General features: G+C 39.2%; 1 protein-coding gene across 1 annotated transcript in view; it reads left to right on the top strand.

The window, feature by feature from the left end:
- Positions 1-24,092, top strand: part of CUBN (cubilin) — a 143,557-nt gene that overhangs the window by 83,319 nt on the left and 36,146 nt on the right. Inside the window, exons 34-52 of the mRNA XM_005152954.2 lie at positions 258-371; positions 1,622-1,753; positions 2,026-2,158; positions 4,357-4,562; positions 5,553-5,734; positions 7,743-7,932; positions 8,663-8,860; positions 9,205-9,351; positions 10,227-10,417; positions 10,709-10,892; positions 12,171-12,345; positions 12,974-13,152; positions 14,847-15,056; positions 15,339-15,479; positions 17,247-17,428; positions 18,632-18,803; positions 19,661-19,867; positions 22,884-23,033; positions 23,864-23,985. Coding sequence (XP_005153011.2) covers positions 258-371; positions 1,622-1,753; positions 2,026-2,158; positions 4,357-4,562; positions 5,553-5,734; positions 7,743-7,932; positions 8,663-8,860; positions 9,205-9,351; positions 10,227-10,417; positions 10,709-10,892; positions 12,171-12,345; positions 12,974-13,152; positions 14,847-15,056; positions 15,339-15,479; positions 17,247-17,428; positions 18,632-18,803; positions 19,661-19,867; positions 22,884-23,033; positions 23,864-23,985 — 3,215 coding nt within the window. The remainder of the gene's footprint in view (positions 1-257; positions 372-1,621; positions 1,754-2,025; positions 2,159-4,356; positions 4,563-5,552; positions 5,735-7,742; positions 7,933-8,662; positions 8,861-9,204; positions 9,352-10,226; positions 10,418-10,708; positions 10,893-12,170; positions 12,346-12,973; positions 13,153-14,846; positions 15,057-15,338; positions 15,480-17,246; positions 17,429-18,631; positions 18,804-19,660; positions 19,868-22,883; positions 23,034-23,863; positions 23,986-24,092) is intronic.

The raw sequence follows: 24,092 nt of genomic DNA on the forward strand, positions 1-24,092 counted from the left end.
TACATAATGAACCTGTTTAGATACTAGGAAACTTAGATTCATGTGTATGTGTTGAATCCTATGTTTCTAATGTCAATTGTACTAGAAAACGCTGAAATAGGAAGAGATATAATAGGACCTTTTCAGTAAGTATTAATGTACTTCCATCAGATTCAGTCCGCATACCAGGGAATAAACTATTTCATTTGTTTACATGTAACAATTTCTCTGTGAAATGCCAAACTTCTCTTTAAGTTTTTACTCTTTGCTCTTGCCAGTCAACCACGTCACACTCTCATTCACTGACCTTGATATTGAAAGCAATAGACAAAACTGCGCAATGGATTTTGTGGAAATTTTGGATGGGAATAACTACGAGGCTCCTCTTCAAGGTACTGTACCTTTGCCTTGTTTATCTATAGAACTACACCCAAGGTGAGCAGGAGAAGCTCTTCTGTGAGTGTCCTCCTGCTTCATGGATTTTCTCTGATAAAGGAAACTCCTTTATCAGCAGACTGGGAATGGAGGCTAAGTCTTCCTTATAAATAGCACAGTCCTCCCATGCTCTGACTGTATTCCTACTAGCCTGTAGTTTAGGGTTGACTCCAGCTGCCTTTTCATTCCTCCTCAGCTGAGCAATATTGGGAACCAAGCAATTCAGTTTAAACTGAATTCCAAAACAACCGTGCAAAACCATAATGTAACCCACGCTCATAATAAGCACAGTTCACAGTAAATGTGGGTAAAGAAAGCTGCAGATTTCTGGGAACAGAAAATGGATTTTCCTCAGACCCTGGAAAGTCTGATTTTCTGCTTGTTCCTGAGTTTTCTACAGCTTTCCCCTGACATAGCTGTCCAGAGGCATCACCTTCAAGTGGTAGGAGTCAGGAGCAGCAAACTTCAGTGCTTACACTGCCAGGAAGCCTTGAGAGACCCCTGGCTGCAGGGTGGTCCTGACTCCCTTCACATCCCAGAGATTGTCTCAAATTCCATCCTGTGAAATTTGGAGTATCTGTGACTTGAGTACGCTTTTCATTACTTCTGTATATGCTCCTTTTTTGGGAGTCAGGCTGCACTCAATTTGAATGGCTTGTAACTAAGAGCAGAATTGGTTTTTGATCTCCTGCCTTTGGCTTTGACTTGGCAAGAGGACCAGAATACTAGCTGCTATCGTTCTTCTGTCAGATGTCTTTCTGCTAGATCATGACTCATATTCTTAATCCCCATGTTACAATCCATTACAGGAGAATTGGTCTGTTATTTGTTGCTTTTTTTTTTTTAATCAGAACCCAGTGAAAGAAATGGAAAATACTGTCAGATACATTTGATAGGATTTTATTTTAATTTTCAATTGGGCTGTAATTTCTGAATAGAGTGAACACAAAGGAACTCAGTAACAGAATAGCCAGTGACCAGGGTGCCTGGAGTGCAGGACGCCCTTCCTCTGTTAACAAAAATTGCTACCAGACTTGAGTTCTGTGTAAATGAAATGGAATATTTAATTTTTTATGTAGCTTATATTGACAGCAGCAGTTGTACACAACAGAAGTTACTCACGGTTGCTGTCAGTCATTGTTAAATTAGCAATAGAAATTACATGCTGAACACTTTTTTTTTTTCTCTCTGGCTTGTTCTCTTTCAGGCCGTTACTGTGGCAGTACTATACCACATCCTGTCACCTCTTTTGGTAATGCTTTGGTGGTGAACTTCATCTCCAACAACTATAATGTTGCTGCCAGGGGTTTCCATGCCACCTATGCTGCGTCGTCATCATGTAAGTCCATATGACAGATGTTGCTACCTTATGCCTCTGACTTTAAAGGAAAAGAACTGATCTTGCATCACTTTGTCTCTCTGACATACCCTTTCTGAAAATCCTCTATTGCCCTTCCTCTTTTTGGCCAAGTCTCTGCAAGCATATCAACAAGCTAAAGAACAAGACAACAAAGAGAAATGCTTTCTTGATTAGCAAATGCTCTGGTTCTGCCAAGGTAGTTTTTTTTATGTCATCCTTCTCAAGCCTCTGCTGTCTCCTTCTTCTTGCAGCCTGCGGGGGTGCTTTCCACATGGACAGAGGAGCTTTCAACAGCCCTGGCTATCCCGACCCATATCCACTCAACACCGAGTGTGTCTGGACGATTCTCAGTTCCCCTGGCAACCGGCTCCAGCTGTCCTTCATGTAAAAGCATTGCCAGGGGTTATTATTCAGCCCTTTAAAGACCTGAAGGAAAGGGTGCTCTATGTTTATTAGGAAATGTGATTACCAGATGATAAAGCTGGAACATGTCTTTAGAGTAACTCAGAAAGAGAGCACAGCAGTAGTAAGTGGCAGCTTGCAATCAGTGTTCTCCTATGTTAGTCATTGCTTATACTAAGACATATACAGCATTATATAAATAGACGGTTTATTGTATGAGCAACACAGGATGCTGAAGAAGCCAGTTCTCACTCACTTCTAAACAAGAGGAAATTTAGCATTTCCCTGCCTTTGTAAAGAAAAGAAAATTCCTACTGTTTCCCTAGCTACTGAATTCATTGTAGTATTTATTATGTAGCTGAGTAATAGAGAGGACCAATGTACTCTGCAGATTCTAGGGTTAAATTTGATATGAAACTCTTCAAAACTTCTCCAGCAATTACAGCAGTGGAGGTACAAGAGGGGCCAGGAGAGTGTCTGAAGGAATTTTGTTTTCCCTTCAGCAAAGTAACTTTCCTTTGAAGACTTACAGGAAAGTTACACGTGATCCACAGAACAATGTGGACTCCTTTAGCAGGGTCATTAAGTTGTTCTTTACCCATGATGTGGATTTCTGAGCCTCTCTGTTTCCGGGCATCTAACAGTGGCTGCTGCCAGGAAGGAGAGCACTGACCCTTTGCAGTCAGCTAATCAAGAATGAGCAGGAAAAGAAAAGTAATTCTGAAACCTGCATTTACAGTTAATCAGAACAAAAGAAAATTTTGCCCATTAACATGCTGACTGCATAAGGTGCAATTTGTGAGGTATGGACTGATTCACTAATGCCATAAAAAGGACATTCTGTTCCTCCTTTTACTCACCGAAGCAGAGAAAAAGTACTACAGCCTGAAAGCATTTTCCAAGATATTTGCTACAAAATAATGAATAACTGCTTTTCAGAATCAAAACAGAAATCTAGTGTGGGGCAGAAACTCAGTGGAACATGGTTATATGAAGTGACACTGAGTAAATGTAAACTCTTTTTCTTTAGTTACACATAGCTGAAAGGCAAGCTGAAAATATGGGAAAGCATGGAGTAATTGTGTTAGAGAGCATTATTTATTTTATTTAATTTAATATTCGGAGTTTATAAAGTTTTGTTGGCACGAGGCATTCATTTTCTTCAGCTCAATCTGAACAGAAATGCCTGTCTTGCAATTTGAGTGTTAGCTTTAAATTAGTCTGAAGGATATCCAGATGAGTGGTTGGAACCATTTCACAGCATGTGTATGCTGAACACACATGGCTATATTCAGGACTGGAGGGGAGGAGCTGTTACCAGAAAATTAGAAAGCACAAATATTTGGGGCATTGGTTAGAAGGGATACTCTCTGGAATCTTTCCTATATATTCATAGCCTGCTTCTGAAAACTACGTTGGATTGGATCAAAGCACTTCACTTAGAGTAACAGATCATGATTCTTAGAATATATTTATCGTTCGGCTTAGTGCAATAGCTACAAGTTTATAATTTGATTACTAAATCCTGTTGCTTTTCTAAGGTTAAAGATTGGTTTAGAAGAGTTCATAGCAATCATTATTACTATTTTGCACACCCAGCTATGTGAAACTCAGAGAAGCCAAAGAAAGCAATATTTCACAGATCTGGAGAAACCGCTAAGGGATTTCTGAGCTCTGAGGTATTAACTAGAAATGAATCTAGGCTTTTGGCAATTGTTTTCTCACCAGAGAGTGTACTGAAATAACACACATATGAAGAGGCTGCAGGCTGATTTGTAAGGCTGAAAGTATTCTCTGCACCCAATAGATGTGCACCCAATAAATAGTCTGACCTGGGCTTATATTAAATATCTGATTTATGTATCAGGGACTTTCTGTGTTTCACGGGTGTTGTTGGAGAACCAAGAAATATTACGAGGGCTTGAGAAGTCTTTAAAAATTATAACTTTACAAACTGAAGCTTGTTTATAACAGTAAGTGGTTAGAAAAGAGAGAGCCCTGTATCTTCAGTACTGCCAGGTGATGAGAGTGTCTTCCCTATACTGGAGGGGTTTGCTGCTGCCATCTGAACTGGTGCAGTAGGATATCAGCTTCAGAGGGATTAGTGGCTTGGTAGGGCAAACTCTGAGGCATGTGCCAGCTGCATGCCTGCTAATGTTCTTCTACTGCTCTTGAAACAGAGCGTTTCAGATGGAAGATAGTAGTGGCTGCACCAAAGATTATGTGGAGATTCGTGAAGGGAATGATACAGGCAGGCTGGTGGGACGACTCTGTGGGAGCTCCTTGCCTTCAAATTACACGTCTGTCACTGGACACATCCTGTGGGTCAAATTTGTCTCGGACAGCTCAGGCACTGACACTGGCTTCAGGGCCACATTCTCTCACTGTAAGTAATTGGTATTTGACTGAAAACTATTCTGTTGTAACACTTCTGAAACAATTTAAAAAAATGGCCCTGTAAAATTTATTAGATAATGTTTGCTGATGGCAGTAAGGCTGTAAATTCACCTAACAAATATTCTGCAAAATGTCTGCTGAATGTAAAGGGATGGTCTAAAACATGTAAGATCAAAACTCGTGTGCATGTATGTTAAGTATAACATAACCAGAAGAATTTAGTGTGACGTTCTATCTTTTTAAAGTGTCGTAACAGACAATATTTATTCAGATTGATTGTATTTCCTTTCCAAAAGCAGAAAGTTTCACCAATTATATAAAATGTCCTCTATTTCGTTGACTGCTTTCTAACAGTTTATCACCTGGTTTTCAGATTCTTCCTTCAGCAATATTGGGCTGTGAAGATGCAAAAAAGAGCTATATACTAAAAACTTCTATGGCATCCCTAGTTTACCAATAGACTGTTAGAGTTAAAAATATCCCACCATATGTCTTTGCTACCTGTGAGGAATGGTATTTAATTTTTATGTTTCCATTTCTTAGTCAATTGACAAAATAAGAAAAAAAAAACATTTAGTTCCCAGTGTTTTGTTTTTCTTTTGAAGTACAGCTCCATTTTCTTTCAAGTGTATTTTACAGTTTAGATCTAGATGCCATTAATCAGGCAGCAGAATTAGAAGAAAAAGAAATGATGCCAGCTCATAGATACAAAATTTCAAGGGATCATTGCAAACATCAGTCTGACTTGCTGCATGAGCAGACTGCTGAAGCTAAATATCCACAGCCTAACAACAAGAAAATAATTACATATGCATCCTAGGACTGTCTGAGACACAAGTCTATGCCTCACAATGCTGTCTAATCCTAAGTAAATTAGGTCAGATCAGCCAAAATGGAAGATGTATTCCAGGCTGGGCCCTGGTGCTTCTTTTGATCCATGTGAATTAGAAGCATTAGTTATCTCTTTCTTGTTTTTCAGTGTATGAAAATGACATTGTGGGAAACAGTGGACAAATAGCTTCACCACAGTGGCCCAGAAGTTACCATCACAATTCTAATTACCAGTGGAGAATAAGTGTTAATGATTCACAAGTTATCCATGGCCATATCCTGCAAATGGACATTGAAAATCATGGCAGATGCCAGTATGACAAGCTAAAGGTGATTTCATTGAGAGAAGTTATATTATTTTGTCATGGTTTAAACTCAGCCACACAGCTCATCCACTCCCCCCCTCTCTCCCTCAACTCCCGGAGAGCTGGGGAGGAGAATCCAAAGAATGTAGTTCCCATGGGTTGAGATAAGAACAGTTTAATAGCTAAGGTATAACACAAACCACTACTGCTACTACCAATAACAATAATAATGATAAAGGAAATAACAAGTGAAGAGAATACAACACCTCACCACCTGCTGACCCGTAACTCACCCCACCCTGCCCAACTGAGCACCGACCGATACCTCCTCCAACCCCCCAGAGTACTAGCCCTTCCAGGTAACTCTCGGTTACATCCCAGGTATGACATGGTGTGGTATGGAATACCTCTTTGGCTAGCCTGGGTCAGGTGTCCTGCCTCTCCTTCCTCCTGGCCTCCCCTCCTCCCTGGCAGAGCATAAGGCTCACAAAGTCCTTGACCAGAGTAAACATTTGAGCAGTAACTAAAAACATTGCTGCTATCAGCACTGTTCCCAGGCTGAAAGTCAAAACACAGTGCTGCACCAGCTATCAAGAAGGAGAAAAATTGACTGCTACTGCTGAACCCAGGACATATTTCAATTAACTTCGATGAAAATAATGGATAGGGAAACCTATGAGAGGAATGGAAGAATTTCCAAGTATCTGGTGTGGTTTACCGCTTTTGCTGTGTCATCTTTTCAATAATTATTATCTATAGGAAGGGTTACATACCCTTTATCTCTCTAACAGATGTTTCCAATTTGTGAGTTTGAAACTTACTTGATATTTCCAATCTGTAAGTTTAAAACTTAAGTCCACAATGGTACAATCCTTAATATTCAAATCAAATAATTTCAAGTCAGATGCCAGATTGAACTTTGCTCTGTGCTGACCCAGTTGAGGACAACAGTGATAATAACATCTCAGTGCCTTTAAGAATAAGTTTCTTTTAAAATCCTACAAGGAACAATCCTTTGCTTGCACCTTCTTTGCTCTCTACATCAGTAATTTGCTGTTTGCCATAGGGAAGTACCTCTTTGGTTGTTTTTCTGTACCCTTCTGTAATACTGTCTAGCTTTTTTTACTAGGCTAAAAAATACAGCATGTATGGTGCTAAGCAAAATGGAACAATAAAGGGAACAAGTTGTTTCTGAATTTAGCTAAACATAAATACTTAGTTAAATAAGGTAAATATCTCCCCCCCTTTTTTTTAACTGGCTGATTCACTTGTTAATTCTAGTTCAGTATGTTCAGTATAGTAAATTTTTCACTGATAATTCACTGATATCCAAATTTGATCCAAAAGGATCAAAAAGGAAATATAACTCTCCTTCATCTCGTGTCAGGTTTTAACAGCATCTTCCTTCTTCTAACTCAGCCTGCTTTTCTGTGTCTGTCCCTCTGAAAGCAAAACCAGCTAGACATTCAGTGAGTGTGAATCAGCATGGGCTTTATCCTGGCTCAAGGATGAGATCTTCAGTGTAATGCGAATGTTTATCTAACATTTAGTAAAAATAATTATCTCATATTTAACTTTTAAAATTTAAAATATGTGCTCATCAGGGAAGGAAAAATAACCCAAAACCCCCAAACAAAAAATAACCAAAACCCAAAAGCAATGCCCTTTTTTTTTCTTTTTTCCTGGAAATCATATTGTTTTTCCCTCAGCAAGGACCAAGTTTGTATCAGTGGACTTTTTTAATGTGGGATGGCAGTCCATGTCCCCAAAGAGCAGCTCTATAATGGGGAATGAGCTGAATTTTATGGCTTCCATTAAGATCCTGCCTCTTTGAAAGTGTCACAATTAACAATAGTATACAATGGAAAGGGAGATTTTGTTCCTTTTGCTCTGAGAGGTTGCTCTCTAAATGGAATTTGCTGAATGATCCCTCAGTCATTTAAAGAGAGTAATATTCTTCTTGGAAACTTGCTGAGTATGGGTTGGTTTAAAATCTGCCTGTGTGAAGAATGGCATTGTTGTTCTTTCTGCAGGTTTATGATGGGCCCACCATCCATTATCGTCCTATTGCAACATACTGTGGCTCAGACCTTGCTTCTTTTGCATCCTCTGGCAGTTCAATGACAATCCAGTTCCAGTCAGATTCGTCTGTGGCTGGAAAAGGCTTTCTTTTGGAGTGGTATGCAGTGGATGCTTCTGCTGGTACACGCACCATTGCTAGAGGTGGGTTTGCAGTTCTTTAGGTGGTTAAAAGTGATATAGCCAGTGATATTCTGAGCTTTACTTAAACTCTAAACCAACATCCCCACAAAAGAAAGCCCTTTTCTTCTGGGGAAGGGGAAAGCTTTCACTGACATTTTAATTAAGCATCTTAATAGCTTTTAAAAAAATGTATAGAGACTCTCAGATATACTGTTTTACAGAGATTAAAAATAAGTATATTGCTAAAGAGGCGTTTTTCTTTACACAGGTATTTCACAAAAGCTGAACAGTTTATATGCTTTCATGAAGAAGTATCCCTCCCGCAATACTATTCTTAAATCACTGGCCATTGCGATATGACTCATAGAACAGTTTGGCTTGCAAGGCACTATGGGCAAGACAACTTTCACTAGACTAGGTGTATAATTGGTTATATGAGCACCATTCCTTTCTGATATGCAAGCCATGTTAAACTGTGGTAAATGCTGTTTGGTCTTTTGCTAGATATCCCTACTGGTAAAATAGGTCACATCATTGCTGCACCAGGTAGCACAGGAGCATCCTTATAGCTCAGGATTTTCAGGTTTTGTATTCCCAGTCCAAACTGAAGTTGAAGAAATGCATTCCTGTGACTACACACGCATCCTCACTGTGCCCCCATTGTGCTTAATTATAGGGCTGTCATATGATATGAGGGAGTGTTCTGTTTAAAAAGAGGATGCTGTAATTTTTGTCTTCTTGTACGTGACAGGTGCATGCGGAGGGGCTGTAACAACTGAAGAGACACCTTCATTCCTCTTCTCACCGGGCTGGCCCATGAATTACAGGAATTCTGCTGACTGTGTGTGGCTGATCAGAGCTCCTGGATCCACTGTGGAGTTCAACATCCTGGCCCTCGACATAGAATCTCACAGCTCATGCAACTATGACAAACTTATTATCCAAGATGGTGAGAAGACAATCTTGTCCTGCTCCATCTACACATAATAGATGCCCAAGGTCCCAATACCTGTAATTTTCATCTCCCTTGAGCTTAAGCAATCTAGATAGCAGTGACAACATGCTCTAAATCAATATTCTTCTGTGCTGTGACATTCTCTAGTTAAAATAAAATATCAAATTCCAGCCAAGCCTAGCAAAATACATGGTGGTCTATGGTCTATACAAACATTTATCAGTATGGAAGGAGTTAAAGATTTTGAAAAACACCTGCTTGAAAGTGTGAGTCACAGCAACCAATAGGCAGATGTGAACTGATTTGATTTTAACACTAATGTGTTCTTTTGATCTCAGGAGACACTAGTCTTTCTCCAGTGCTGGCTACTCTGTGTGGACGAGAACCTCCTGGGCCAATAAGATCATCTGGAGAGGCAATGTTCATCCACTTCATGTCAGATTCAAGTGTTACTGGAGCTGGGTTTAATGCCTCTTATCAGAAAAGTAAGATTTGTTTTTCTTCTCCCCCAGATAAACGTCTGCCATGCTGCTAACAATAGGGTAAAGAAATAAAAGACTTTGGCATTTTTAACAGCTGTCTACAGTCTATCTGATTAATCACATAGACCAATTATTCACATCTCATGAATATGCAGGGTAAATGTCTGACCTTGCAAAGGTAAAATTTGCTATTTTCCCAGCAATGTAATACAACAAAGCATGATTCAACCAGGCCAGTCACTTTTCAGAACTAGGAAAAGCATATGTGTAAGTTTATAGCAGCTGAGCTGAAGGATGAAATAATGCCCAGCTAAGAGAGAGAAATGAATGACTCCAAACACAGACACAAAACAGAGAGAGATGCAGAAAGCTGTGTATGTTCCAGCAGGAATGTCAGCAATTTCAGTGGCACTCCTCCCACATGCACCCAGGGATGGTAACAGATTCCTGAATGGGCTGAGGCTCCAAGTGCTAGGGTTACAATAGGTAGCCAGGGGAAGTTTTTCTGGCTGGCAGCCTGAGTAGGTGACAGAAGTTTGGTCATTGCTAGAAGCAATGTACTCAATAGTGTAACAATATGCTCATGCCATGGGAGGTCCTTGGCATAGCTGCCTGCTTATTCGTCTGTTAAGTCTCTGAGAACTCCATCTCACTTGTCAGAATGTTTGGTGTGTGTCATCTTGCAAGCTACTAGCTTGTATTTGGGAAATCATTCATTGTGTGCATTGTTGTATGCCTCTCTACTCTTTATACACTTGCTTCAACATTTGCTTTTACCCATTTACATCTTCCTTTTAGAAGACAGGGTTTTTCTCTAAATGAATATGGGAATAGTTGGTGCTAATATTTTTTCCTTTGCTTCAACTCATTTTTCTAAGGTTGCGGAGGCTATTTACGTACAGGCAGGGGTGTGATAACGTCCCCCAACTACCCTCAAGACTATGCTCCTAATCTGAATTGTTCCTGGCATGTAGCAGTAACCTCTGGATTTATTATTGCCATCCATTTCGAACAGCCTTTCCAGGTTAAGAGTGAGGATACTTCCTGCAGCCTTGGAGATTACGTAGAGGTGAGGTTATTGGCTAGCTCACCAAATGCTCAAAGCTATTAAAGCTACTGAATCTTGTAGATTTCACTGTCAAAAAGGCAGCCCAGATTGTCAGGTGGTGGGAATACCAAAGAGAAATATCACAGATATTATTTATCTTTCTCTCTTTTACATTGCTGTGCATTAAGTAATCAGAAGGTTATTGTTCACACACACACACACCCTGGCTGGAAGCTGTAAGATGGTATGTGCTCAAAGTTTACATTCCAGGGCTGTTTGCCTGAGTGACATTAGCAATTTCTCTTCTTCTAGCTGAAGAATGGGTTAGATAATGCTGCCCCACCTTTGGTGTCTGGAAGAGGGAATGGGCGGTTTTGTGGAAGCAGCCCCATCTCTACCATGTATACCACAGACAATCAACTCTTTGTTCACTTCGTTTCTGACAGCAGCAATGAGGGTCAAGGATTCAAACTGAAATATGAGGCTAAAAGTCTAGGTAAGTCTAGGAAATAAAAAATTCTGCTGCTCAATAGATACAGCTTGGAGCTTGTCCTCTTAAAAGAGGTTCTTGCTATAAGTCTCAACCCTGGTAAAATCAGATGTCTGCAAGATTGTCCTGTTTACTTCTAAAGATAGATAGCTCTAGATGACCTGGGGATATTAAAGTTAAAATCCCCCAAAACTCACGGGAAACCCTTTAGCAGGGAAGTAGCAGCTATAGTTAGGAAGAGATGTTCAAAATTCATACAGGAAAGAAAAACAAAACACATACCTGGCGACAAGAACATTATTTTGAGCATGCAGTACACAGTGCCAGTGCTAAATGATGCCAGGAATGATTTAGGCTAATGTGTCTAGAAAGGTGGCAACAGTTCTCACAAGTTTTACTCTCAGCTGAGAAAATAACATCCCCTGCCAGAACTAACATTTTTGAAAGAACAAAAAAGATGGACACTCAGGTTCTAGCAATAAATCACAGTCTGTGTTTGCAGCTATTTCACTGTACTCATGACACATGCTGCTTGGGACACTAGGAGATCTCCTGTTAAACACAACTGAGGCCACCTGTCAATCTACTCAATTTCTTAAATGCTTGTTTTCTGCCAAGTTTTCCCACAAAGAACCATTCTTAGCATTACTGTCAGGGATTCATGAAGGGAATAAGTGAAGCTGTACAATAGTGTTTCTACCACTTCGATATATGAATCTTGACTAAAACCCCATGTTAAACCAGTATTGCTAGAACACAGTGGAGGGGTTTGACAGAAAGGTTATGGTCAAAATAAACGTATTTCTGTGGGATAAAGATCCTGAAGAAATCCTCGTGTTTGCTCTGACTGGCATTCCTCACACATTCATTATTGTCTCAAGCAGAGATTTCAGGTTTTGGAAAGCGGAAGTGGGGAATGATTCACAGAAGTATTGGTGGGTTTGACTTACAGGCTTTCTAGCTCTTGGGAATTGGGGTAAGAACAATGCAAGAAGTATGTTTCCTGGTTGGTTTAGAAGCAATCCAGGGAAGAACTAATAGCTGTTGAATTTGGGGCCCTGAACATTTAAAAATTAGGAGGGCTAGATAAGCTGGAGCACAAGAATATAGTATTCTACTGTATTAAAATGTTTTCCTGTAGTAAGCAGTCAAATGCATTTAGTTTTGGTATAACTATATGACCCCAGAAAGAGACTGTACTGGAATATAGAGATAACTCATGTACTTGATGTCTCCCCCTTTTCCTTAACATGTGCTTTTTATTGGTGATCTTTTCTTTCCCAGCTTGTGGAGGGAATATTTATATCAATGATTTCAACCCCAGTGGATATACATCTTCCCCCAACTATCCAAGCAATTATCCTCCACATGCTGACTGTGTCTGGACCATAACTGCTCCTAATGGACATGCAGTAGAGCTGCAGTTTGAAGATCAGTTTTACATTGAACCTTCACCAAAGTATACATCCACATTATTTTGCTTGTATTTCTTCACAGACTCCTTTCTTTCCCTTTTACTTTCTCTAATTCCCCCCCGGAATGCACTTACAGATTTACAATCAAAACTGGTTAGGAAATTATTGAGAGAGATCACTGAATCTGTCAGGCCACCGGCATACATTCTTAAGGACTTTGCAGATATTTTGGGTCTCTCTATGCCTGCCTAAATAAAACTCCATATTTGGATTTTAATTCCCTTCACGTGTCTTGTATCTGTTCCTTAATTCAATAGTCATCAGTGAGAATTAATAGGGAATATCTGCTGAATCTGAATGCCAAAATTAGTAGTTTAATGATGGTCACAACTACTTTAACAGCGCTGTTCATACCCCTTCCCAGGACTTGCTTCTGTCAGATCTGATCTGATCTGATCATAGACTGGGCTTGGAATCAATGCTTCTAGCACTTCTTTTGATTCAAATTATTACATAACTATCACAGATGATGAACTTGTTGATTCTGTCCTAGTCACACAAAATGGAAACTGATCTAAATCACTACAGCTTCCTGGCTTTCTGCACATACTGAGGTGATTTCAAACTGTTACTGCCATACATTGAACCAAAAAATCTCTCCTCCACTTCTAGCTGCAGTTCCAGTTATCTAGAGCTACGTAATGGTGCTGACTCCACTGCCCCCATCATTGCCAAGCTCTGTGGAGATTTGATGCCAGGCATACAGAGATCCTCAGGAGCTGTAATGTACCTGAGATTCAGGTCTGACAACAGTGCCACGCATGTAGGATTCACTGCCAAATACTCCATTGGTAATGCTTGCATTTATCAGTTTCTGATTTTAGAGGAGATTTTGGTCTGAAGTGTTAGGCTTTTGTTGTAGGGCTTAAATCATGCCTGTAAGGTAGACAATAGATACATGCCTCTTTCAGTTAGTGTTAGAGTTAAGGCATCAGAATCATCATATGGGTTAACATCAGCATGTTGTGCACCTAGGAAGAGGTGAAAATTAGACAAATAGCAATAGAAAAGTGCTCATAGGTCTGCAGCAGTGGAAACAACAACTGAATAACCTTTTGTCAATTGTAATTATCAAAGGAGCAGTAGGAAAAAAAGCCAACATGGATAAAGTAAGGTGACATGGTTTGATTTTCAGCATGTAAGCTTAGTGTCACTTTCATGAGCAGGATCCTGAAGGGGAATGCAAAGATCAGCTGAGAGCTGGTAGAACAATTTAGGAGCTCCTCTATGTAAATGTAAATAACAATGTTGCTAGACAAATGGGGCAACACGACAATGGGCTTAAAAAGAAATTAACAGTGAGAACCATTATTTGCCAGCTGGGAAAAGAAATAACTTTCTGGGAAAGGAAAATTATTTACTCTCAAACTGAAAAAAAAACAAAACCAAACAAATCAGGATTAGAAAGCACTAGCAAAGGATTAAAATGAAATAAAATTGTCTTTGATCAGATTCAGAAATATGTTGCCTTTTTATTTTGATAATGTTAATAATCTTCAAAGAATAGCAGCTGTTATGTTTGTATCACTCATATAGGAAAGTCTAGGACTTAATTTCTGGGAAGTCTAGGACTTAATTTCTCAAAGGCAAAGTAGGGGACTGCATTGCTTTACAAAGTTTTTTGCTGATTGTGTTAGATCTCAAGCACTTAAGCCAAAATAGTGTACTATCTGAAAATCTGAAGCAACTTGCATGAGAGCAGTGTTAGTATACAAAGCCACAGCCACTGTTTATATTTATCCATAACACATTTACTGTATCTCAGCTGTATGCCAGTCATCCTGGGACAAATCACGAATCACTCAGCAGACAGCATGAACAGAACTGTTATTGCCACGAAAAAAATTGTAGCCACACAGAATAAACTGTAAAATCCATTAAATTCCACCTGGGCATATTATTTGCTGTAAGCCTTAGTATTGTGAACTTATGTTTGCAGGTACCACAGAGAAATGAGTTTTCTGAGAGAAAATTAAAAATAAATAGCTGCTTCCTGAATCATGCAGTGATCACTTACCAAGCACCACAAACAGTGGAATGTGAACAGGAAGGGGCTGCAGGAAAGAGGCATCTGAACCATAGCTGGAGACTCAAATCAGCTTTTGTCAGTCATAGAAGACTTACTTAGGTACAGAAAGTTAGGAAACTAAATTTTTTGTAATTATCTGATACTTCTTTCCAAGATTTTCTGGTAAACATGAACATGGGTAGAGATTAGATATAGGCCTTGAAATCTGTAAGTTTTCAAATTAATAATAGATATGGCAGAGAGGAAGGGATGCTTCCAATGGTAAGGGCTGTGCAAGGAAAAAAAATCTGAACTATGGTTGATTTAGGAGAATATAGAAGACTTTTAACTGGAGCACAACTCCTGGTTTATTACCACAGGTAGAAAATGAGTCCATTGTGCTTTAAGTCTTGTTTAGGAGAAAAGTAATCTCTCTGAGATCCTTCAGTGAGCCAAACAATGTTCTTCCTTTTGCAGCTTCCTGTGGCGGGACAGTGATAGGACAAACTGGCATCATTGAAAGCATGTGGTATCCTGAGCTTCATTATCAAGACAACCTGCTGTGTGAATGGTATCTGCAGGGTCCCAGGGGCCACTATCTTACCATCAGACTAGAAGACCTAGATATTCAACACTCTTCCAACTGCACAAATGACTTTGTGGAGATCCGAGAATACAATGCTTCTGGTGAGAGAGAGAATTATTTCAATGTTTGTCTTTCCTTCCCGAGTACTGCAAAACCTCACCAGAGGTTCCTGAAAACATTTCCCTTTGAGTACAAAGTAAGCCTTTTCAATGTACAGTATTTGCTTCCGACTGCCTTGCTTGCTGAAGAAAGGTAAGGCAAACAAACCCTTTCTGTTTCCCATCAATAATTTGATTTTACTCCTGCCTGGTTTAATAGGAAAGTGATCCCTCAATAAAAATATAATATATTAATATAAAATTGTCTTTCTGTGATTTTTGCAGGAAATTTGTTGGGCAGGTACTGTGGTAATACTCTTCCTGATGCTGTGGACACCTCTGACACTTTTGCTTATATCAAGTTTGTTACTGATGGATCAGTCAATGCCCGAGGATTCAGACTGCGCTTTGATTCCAGTACTGAAGGTTGGATTCATAAGGTTGCAAGTTACTTTCAGGAAGCAACATACACCATAATTGCACTAATATGGCATATATTGTAGATCACTTTTTCTTGGAGTGGTATTTGCCTTTAAATTTAAACTCTGGGATATGCATGGAGCTCTCTTATCACTACTTACCGGAGCTGAAATGCTGAGAAGCAAGCAGCCTCCCACTATAATTGATGTTGCTGTCAGTGGTAGGTCTCACACAAAAAAAATGCTCTTCCACACCTTTTCTCTCCAGCAATAAGTTCAGAGATGTCCTACCATCCCTCCCCACATCTTTCTTGATGAGGAGGAAGGTAGAGAAACCTTGTAGTTTTCCTTTATGATATTCTCTCCCTTTGAGGTGAGTAGTATTCTTAAATCCCCCTAAAATAAGGTTTAACCAATAGATTTTAAGCAGAATCACAGAATTGCAGAGCCACTGCGGTTGGTAAGGACCTCCAACCCCCCTGCTCAAGCAGGGGCAGATAGAGAAGTATCCCGGAACTGTGGCAAGTTGGGTTTTTAATGTCTCCATTAATAAAGACTCTAAAACCTCTCTGAACAACCTATTTCAGTGTTCAACAACCCTCACAGTGGCAAGTGTTTTTGTATGCTCAGATGGAATTTCATGCATTTTAATTTGGGCCCATTGCCTCTTGCCCTGAGCACAATGACTTCAGAGAGCTGACCAGGACTAAGGACATAGACTTATTCCTGTTTCACATTTCTCTTTTACATTCTTTAGTGTTCATGCAATGCTTGTCCTGCCACAATATGGCTACTTTTAAAGAAATTCATTGCAGTGGTGGTCTTGAAAAATCTCCTGCCAACCCCTCTTAACTCCTTACAGCTCATTTAAAAGCCCAGCTGAAGCTGCCATATTCTTGGTGTTTGCTTCTGCAATAAAATAACAGAGCAGGGAAACAAATGCCAAAAGAATGTTATTCCACTCCTAATGGAAGATTAATAGAAGAGAAACTGTATTAGCAAAAGATTAATGCAGGTGGATACACAGATCAGAATATTTTACAGGAGTCTGTAAGACTAAAAGACTAAAATTCCCACTGTATTCTGTTAAACTACATCTTCATTTTAAAAGGAAACCAAATGTGGGCTGGTAAAATTGTACTATTAGTCTCAGAAAAATACACTCTATTCCCAAGGCATTTAGTGCGCTTTTCTTAGATCAATAATTTGATATTCATGCAAAAGTAGGATTTAAAAAAAATAAAAAAACAACAAAAAACCCACAACAAAACAAAAAACAAAATCGAAGAACCACATACAACTGTACTGAAAAAGTGTTGCTTAAAACCTTTGAAAGCTTTTTCCTTTTTCTCTACCTCTATTAACCAGCAGAGGAAAAACATATCCTTCATCATTACCCAGTCTAAGACCCTGCTCATTCTGTGTAGCTCTGCCTAGTCATCTGAAAGGCAGAAATTCTCAATCCTGCCACAGTGAGGTTTGTATCACTTGACATCAAGGCTTGTGGGTCCCTCTGGCTTCTGAAGCCTGGCATGAGACCTTCAGAGAAGGGAACATTCATAATCAGACTAACAGGAGCTTCTATGGTCAATTTATGGCTGAATGATAAAACCAGTCAGGAACTTAGCTGCTCAGGCAAACATGCATAGGATAGGCACATCAAACCGACCTCCCAGCATCTCTTTTTTTTGCATCATTAATGTGTTGTGGATTTTTTGCTAAAACTCCATAAGCAATGCTTCACTCTAAGTGTCTCGATATTTGGGTATTTCAGAATGTGGTGGGGATTTTACTGCCCCTGTTGGGACATTTACTTCACCCAACTATCCCGACCTATACCCACATAATCGAGTGTGTGAATGGAGGATCACAGTGGGAGAAGGCCGACGTGTGACTCTAACCTTTAATGACATGAAAACTGAAGAACACTGGAGGTGCTCATCAGATTATGTGGCTGTGAGTATCGGGTATGAAGGCAGAAAATGCTCTTCCTAATCCCTTTATGGAGCCTTAATGGATCTAATAGAGTTGAAATGTCATTTATAGGTCTATGTGTGGTTTTAAGACAAATTATTATTTAATCTGGGGAAAACAGGTGTAAAATTCTAACTCTTTATCACCACTTTTTCCCAAAAAGATATATATGGGTTACTTTATCATGGTTATTTTAGGCTTTTGATTATTTAGTGAATAAAATAAATCAAACCTGGTACACAGAACTGGACATGGTCAAAGGTACAAAAACCTCAAAAATATAATTCCTCTGTGAGACTGAGGAATGGGAGATGCAGTTAAGTTTCCCATTTGTTCAGATTAGTAGTGCAAACATGGGAATTAGTTTTGGTATGATCAGAATTTAGGCCATGTATGTTTATGACAGGGTGAAGTAGTCCTCCCTTGAGATTCATAGATGGTGTTTGCCTTGTTTTCCTTCACAGATGCTGTAGACAGCCCATGCAGAGCTGGCTTTGCATTGATTAATGAAGTAATGATCTCTTAAAGGAAGATCTGTCTTGCCAGCTGTTGTGTCTTCAACACTAACATATTCCAAATCTCAGTGGGAAACATCATTTCTGCCTAGCTCGCACCGCTGAGATAGTAATAGAAAGAAGGAAATTTACTCCTAGGCTAAAAGCTGTATGAAAAAAACTGAGAAAAATACCTCTGGACCATGAAAAAGTAAAATGCTTGAATTAATACAAAATGCCACCAGCACTCAATATGTTGGAAGAGTTTTTTGTAAAGTTGATTATGGCTTTAACAAGAATACAAAGACAATCATTTGAATGAATATGATCAGTAGCTGGCATTATTAAGTGGTTGAAGATATAAATGTTAAGCTAAAATGCAGTCTTTTTTTCCAGTAAAACTGTTTATTTTTCTTTCTTTCTTCTTTTTTTTTTCCCAAGAAAAGAGGAGAGAGGGAATATGTTTGGTTTGCACCAAAATAAGCAAGGTATTTTTCAAGTTTTACTTCAGATCCTCATCCACTCCAGGCAGTAGAATTTTGTTCCAAGGTTTTGAGTAGGTTTGGGAACTAGCCTACTGTGGGAGAAGTCAATAAACCTTGCATTAAAGATGTGAACCACTGTTAATTGATACAAGAGATGCTTATAAGACTGTATTTTGGTCTCATAAGAGTTTATTTTGACCCAACAGGTTTACAATGGCCTCAGACAGAACTCTCCCCGGCTGGCCAAGTTCTGTGGAGAAGTCAATCCAGGCACTGAAGTGAAATCCTCTGGAAACACAATGAAAGTAATTTTGGTGACAGATATGTCCCATGCAACCAGAGGCTTTAGTGTGTCATACACATCTAGTGAAAATGCAGGTAGTGTATGTTTTTAAATTAAGCAAAATGATCTTTGGTGATTCATTTCATAGCTAAAGTACTGGTACATGTCAAAAAGTAACCTAAACAGATAAAAAAAATCTCTGATACCTTTTTTCCTCTCTTACATTACTACTGATTTATTGTTTTGTACTTAGTCTTGAGTAATAAAGTGGCCTTATTCCATTAAAAGATCCAAAAAGCATAGTTCCATAGACAAATTAAATAATTCAAGTGCTTCCATATTACTCAGGAGGGTAATTAACTTACTGTAGCTTGTGAAAGATTGCAGCTAACCTACTTTTGCAAGCTCAGCCTCCAGAGAGGAGGCAGCTGACAGAGCCTTACTATTAACGCCTTTTAACTTGATTTTCCAATTCCTCCCCAAGCATCCTAATGTAGAACGAGTTTTCCAACTCCCCCAAGAGCATCCTACTATAGCACAAGTGCACTGTGCTTGAGGGTATGTTCCAGAAGAATCTTGAGTCTAGAATTAGGTAATAGGTAGGAGCAATACTGAACTGGGGCTGTAGTGGGATTGTATCAGAACATTAAATATACTTCTTGTATTGATGTTGCTGCTGAAATATTTTATTTGGTACTGTATATAATTGTTGTTCTTTGATTTACAAGTCTTTAAAGACTTGTCAATAAATTTCAGGACACTAGGCAAGGATTCTCTTCTACATGTCAATAAATTATAGAAGAAAAACAAAAGGAAGAAAATGGAAGAACTTTTGATCTAATCAGCACACTCGCTTGCTGACATGAGCAAGCCTCTGAGTAAACAGAGGCAAGACTTCTCCTCCTACAAGCATTATCACTAATTTTAAATAAACTCTATTTTGTTTCTGCAGTTTGTGGTGGAACCCTGATGGGATATGCAGGTGGGAATTTCTCTTCTCCTGGTTATGATGGCATCAAAAATTACACAAGTAAACTGAACTGTGAATGGACCATTGAAAACCCTTCCCACTATAATTCATCCATATATGTGTATTTTGAGGATTTTCACTTGGAACATCACCAGGACTGCCAGTATGACTACCTGGAGTTACGAATAGGTTTGTACATTTAGCAGGAGAATGAGTAAAGCCCGTCAAGATTCTGCATTTGAAACTCTGTGCCAAATCTTCTTCATATATGTTTGCAGAGAGTGATTGTTGTAGGATCTGTTTCATTTGAGAGGGTGTTCACATGCATTTGTTCCATGTTGCCTCCTAGACCAGGAGTGGGATTTCAATACTAGATGCATGGATTTGGTCACCCTTTCTTTCAGAGGATAAAATGGAAAACTGGACAGGTATCTTGAGAGGATAAATTATTTTCATGGATGCAGTACACACCCAATTCTCTCTTTACAAAGGAGAACATGAATTTCACTTCATCTCCATTGAAAGATGGCTGTCACAAGCTGGAGTCACCAAGTAATTTATTTGGTCCACAGCCCATTCTCTCCCTGCTCCTGAAATATCTCCAGAGACAGCAGGAGTGGAGTAAAGAATACTTTAATTATTCATAGCCTCTGGGCTGCATATTCACTTTATACCCCATTTTTGTACTCTAAAAGATGATTCTTCAAAAACAGATTTGTGTTTCCCATAAGACTGCATCACAAAATACCAGCTACAACATGTAAAAGGAAAACAATCACAGGATTAAGGCATCAGTAATATCTTTGCATATTTGAGCATCTTTTGCTATCCACAGGAACAAGCAACTGGAAATGTCAGATGAAAGTCACTCAGCTAATGCCAAGTGTGATATGAAAGCTCCAGCTGTTGTCTTTGCTGAGAGGCAGTATCTGTGAGTCCCAGAGAGAGCAAGTTCTAATTTGCCAGGAAATTGTTTCTGAAAGGTGGTGCGTGAGTTGAGAGCAGGAATCTGTTACATCCTTCTTTGCATTCATTGAATGAGAGTTCTTGGTTGTATAGCATCAGTTTGTCCTGTGTAGAGCCAAATCATGCATGGCTGCATAACCTATCAGTAACCTGCCACGTAAGTGCTGGAACTGGGAAATGGTATAAAGATAACTCAGATAAAGAAATACTAAAATATATCTGTTCTATTACTCTTCAGTTCCCACTACTCTCAGTTTATTGTGAACCTCAGGACTCCAGGCAATACAGTCAAATGAGAGATAGATAAAAATATAGTTGTCTTTTGATCTACACAGTTTTGTTACCTAAAGGGTAATGTTAGTTTTGGCCATAATAACAGATCTTCAGTTTCACAATCAGTCTCATGTCAAACGCAAAATTCTCTAATTCATCTGTGTATGCTGACAGGTAGCATTTTATGAGCACTGAGATGCAAACAGTGCATAATATCACTAAACTCAGGCAGATACTGTTTAAGTCTCTCATCAAAACAGATGTGAATTTGGGGAATGGTCCAGTTCAATGGTAAGTTACCTACGAGACCCCAAAGGAAACTGAGATGTGTAAAATTCTTTTGAGTTACCCTTGCAACACATTTCATGGTACTGAATGGAAAAAAAAAAGGCAGAATTGTGTGTATTCACTGAGAAATATTTAATCTGGATAGATAAATATTTCAAATTATATTTCAAATTCCTTAGGGTAAGGATTTATTAAATTATCAGGCATGTGCATGTAGTCTGTAAATGGTGGCACAGCTGAGCATATTGCTGCAGTGAAATGTACTTCTAACTTTTGACTTCTGTGGAAGCCTCTTGATTCTGCCTTTCAGACCATTCCTTTCAGTTTGAACCCAATCTTACAGCACAATTTCACTGTTAACATTTTCTGTTTATCAGAAGCCTCCATCTCTGGTCATCTGGACATTCATGAAAGCAGTGACTGGTGTCACTTTTCACACAGTAGAGACTGAGTGACCTGGGTCACATCTGACACGTAGTCAATCACCTCACAAGAAGTGCAAAAAATAAAGGTTCACTTGACATTCTAATGCTCAAAGTAGTTATTTCTATTCCAAACCATAATTTACCATTAACATCTTCTGCTTTTACAGCTCACTGTCATTTTTAGTGCACGTTAACAAGACAGGTTTTAGCATTTCTCTGTGTAATTTACATCAATAGAATTTTGTTATATGTCACCATTTATCTCTGTGCTTCAAGGCATTGAAGTGGCTGTGTCACTGTATATGATGGAAAGATGAATTTACTCAGCCACATTAACTGGAATAACTGTGAAAAGGCTTTCGAGAGCACCCAAAGTTTCTCCCTCTTGCTCTACTGGCTTCTTCACAAGAACACCCTACCAGTCTGTGTGCACCTAGGAGTTGCTATTGAACAGAGACTTTTAAGTCCAGCAGCATGCTTTTATTAGGGAAACAAATGTAGGAATAGCATTGCCTGGATATCATGAGAAATGATATTAACATTGTTTTCCTTCTCCTGAGAATATATCAGTATCTAATATAATCAGTAATAAAGAGAAACTGATACTTCTACCAATGTGACAGATAAGACATTACACCAACATGAGCAAACATTCAGTGCCACAGATGTGCAATGGTCTGTGTTGTGTTTTCCTTTTAGGTCTCAATGATTTGAGTAACTGCTGGCGGTATGTTGAAAGAGATGCCCACTATTAATACAGCAATGACAGCTTGTTCATGGATGTGAATCCCTGTAACATGCCTATATGTAGAAAACTTAAAATCCCTGTTGATTTTAATGAGGATGTCAAAACCACATAGGCTTAATAAGCTTCCATGATATCAGGTCTTCAGGGCATTTCTTCCCACTGTTCTGCCCCAAAATGTCTGCAAGTTTTATCTGGTTTTGGGTCTGATGGGTCATACAAAATGAAAGTGTTCAGGGTGGCATTGAAGGGAGAAGCCCAAGATACTAAAAAGATCGTTACTACAGCTTTAGAGAGAATTTCCTTGTCGAGATTTAGATCCCAGCAATGAACTACAGTGCTCTACCTATACCCATAACAAATAATCTAATATTGTGATATGTACTTTTGTCTGTACTTCTCGTCAAACCAAAAAGAAATGCATTTTTTCCCTCTCTATTCCCTATCTATGTTATTGTAGCTCCTTTAGGCTTCAAAAAGTGTATTTTTGTTTTCTTTCTTTACACAGGGGATGCTGATGGAGAGCTAATAGCCAGACTTTGTGGTCAGACTGCACCATCTGTGCCACTAGTCATAGCTGCCCCCCAGATCTGGGTACACTTTATAAGCGATGAAAACACAGAAGATAAAGGATTCTTGGCCCATTACACATTTGAAGGTGAATGGCTTGATAGGCTGTGGCCTTTGCTGACTGAGGCACTTCTGGGGAATGATGCCATCCATAAGGTGATACTGAGAATACAGACTATGGGCTCAACTCTCAAAGAGTTCCTCAAAAGTTACACAGTGTCTGCCCCTACGTATATCCATCTAAAGTAAACATATGCTACCAACTAAACTTTCAGATTTATTTTCTGCATTACTGTACCCATTCCCTGATCTGAGTTTGAGTTTTTTGCAATGCAGTGCAACAGCAACACTTAGAACAGCTGGTTGCTCCTGGGAATAGAGATGTAACAGGTAACACCAGCCAAGTCTGACTTACTTCAAATAGGCCTCCAGAGTGCTAGCATGGCTGAAATGCATCCTTCTGTTTGAATCTTTGCACTCGTTTTGAAATCCATTTAAAGCTGTATCAGTGCAAATTACACCACTTTGCCATTTACATACCAGCACAGCTATTCTTCCTGTCACTGCTGAATTTAGCCTTGATGCTTATCTAGACACATCAGCAAGTTTTTGACTTGACTGTGTTGGTCCAAGAGTAGCACTCGTTTGCTTAGGAGTCTAAGATAAATAAATTGGAGATAAGGTGGAAGAGGCAGTTGTGTCAGCTGCCAAAGGTTTTGCAGAGCTATATTAAGTATCAGAATAAATACAAAGTGTCAAGGTCATTGAATCTGTTTACTCACTATTCAGTGACAAAGATTTTAAAACTTGGATTTTCCCAGATAAATGTTCATCCTTGCAAGCTGAATAATCTTCCACTTATTTGATTATGGTGTTCAGTTCCTAAACTGTACTGAAATGTTACTTTTTTTTCTTCAGCCTGTGGTGGTATACAGTCAGGTGAAAGTGGAGTTATCTCAAGCCCTAACTATCCAGAGCCTTACAGCAATCTGAATCGCTGCTCCTGGTTGTTGGAAGCCCCTGAAGGTGAAACCATCACTGTGAGTAACACAACATCATGGTTGGGTGTACAGCTGCCAGTGTAAGAAGCATCCTCTGAGTCTTGACAAACATGTTTGAGAAAATTTGGAAAATCAGAAATGTGGAG

Source organism: Melopsittacus undulatus, chromosome 1 (assembly GCF_012275295.1).
Source record: "Melopsittacus undulatus isolate bMelUnd1 chromosome 1, bMelUnd1.mat.Z, whole genome shotgun sequence".
Taxonomy (NCBI): domain Eukaryota; kingdom Metazoa; phylum Chordata; class Aves; order Psittaciformes; family Psittaculidae; genus Melopsittacus; species Melopsittacus undulatus.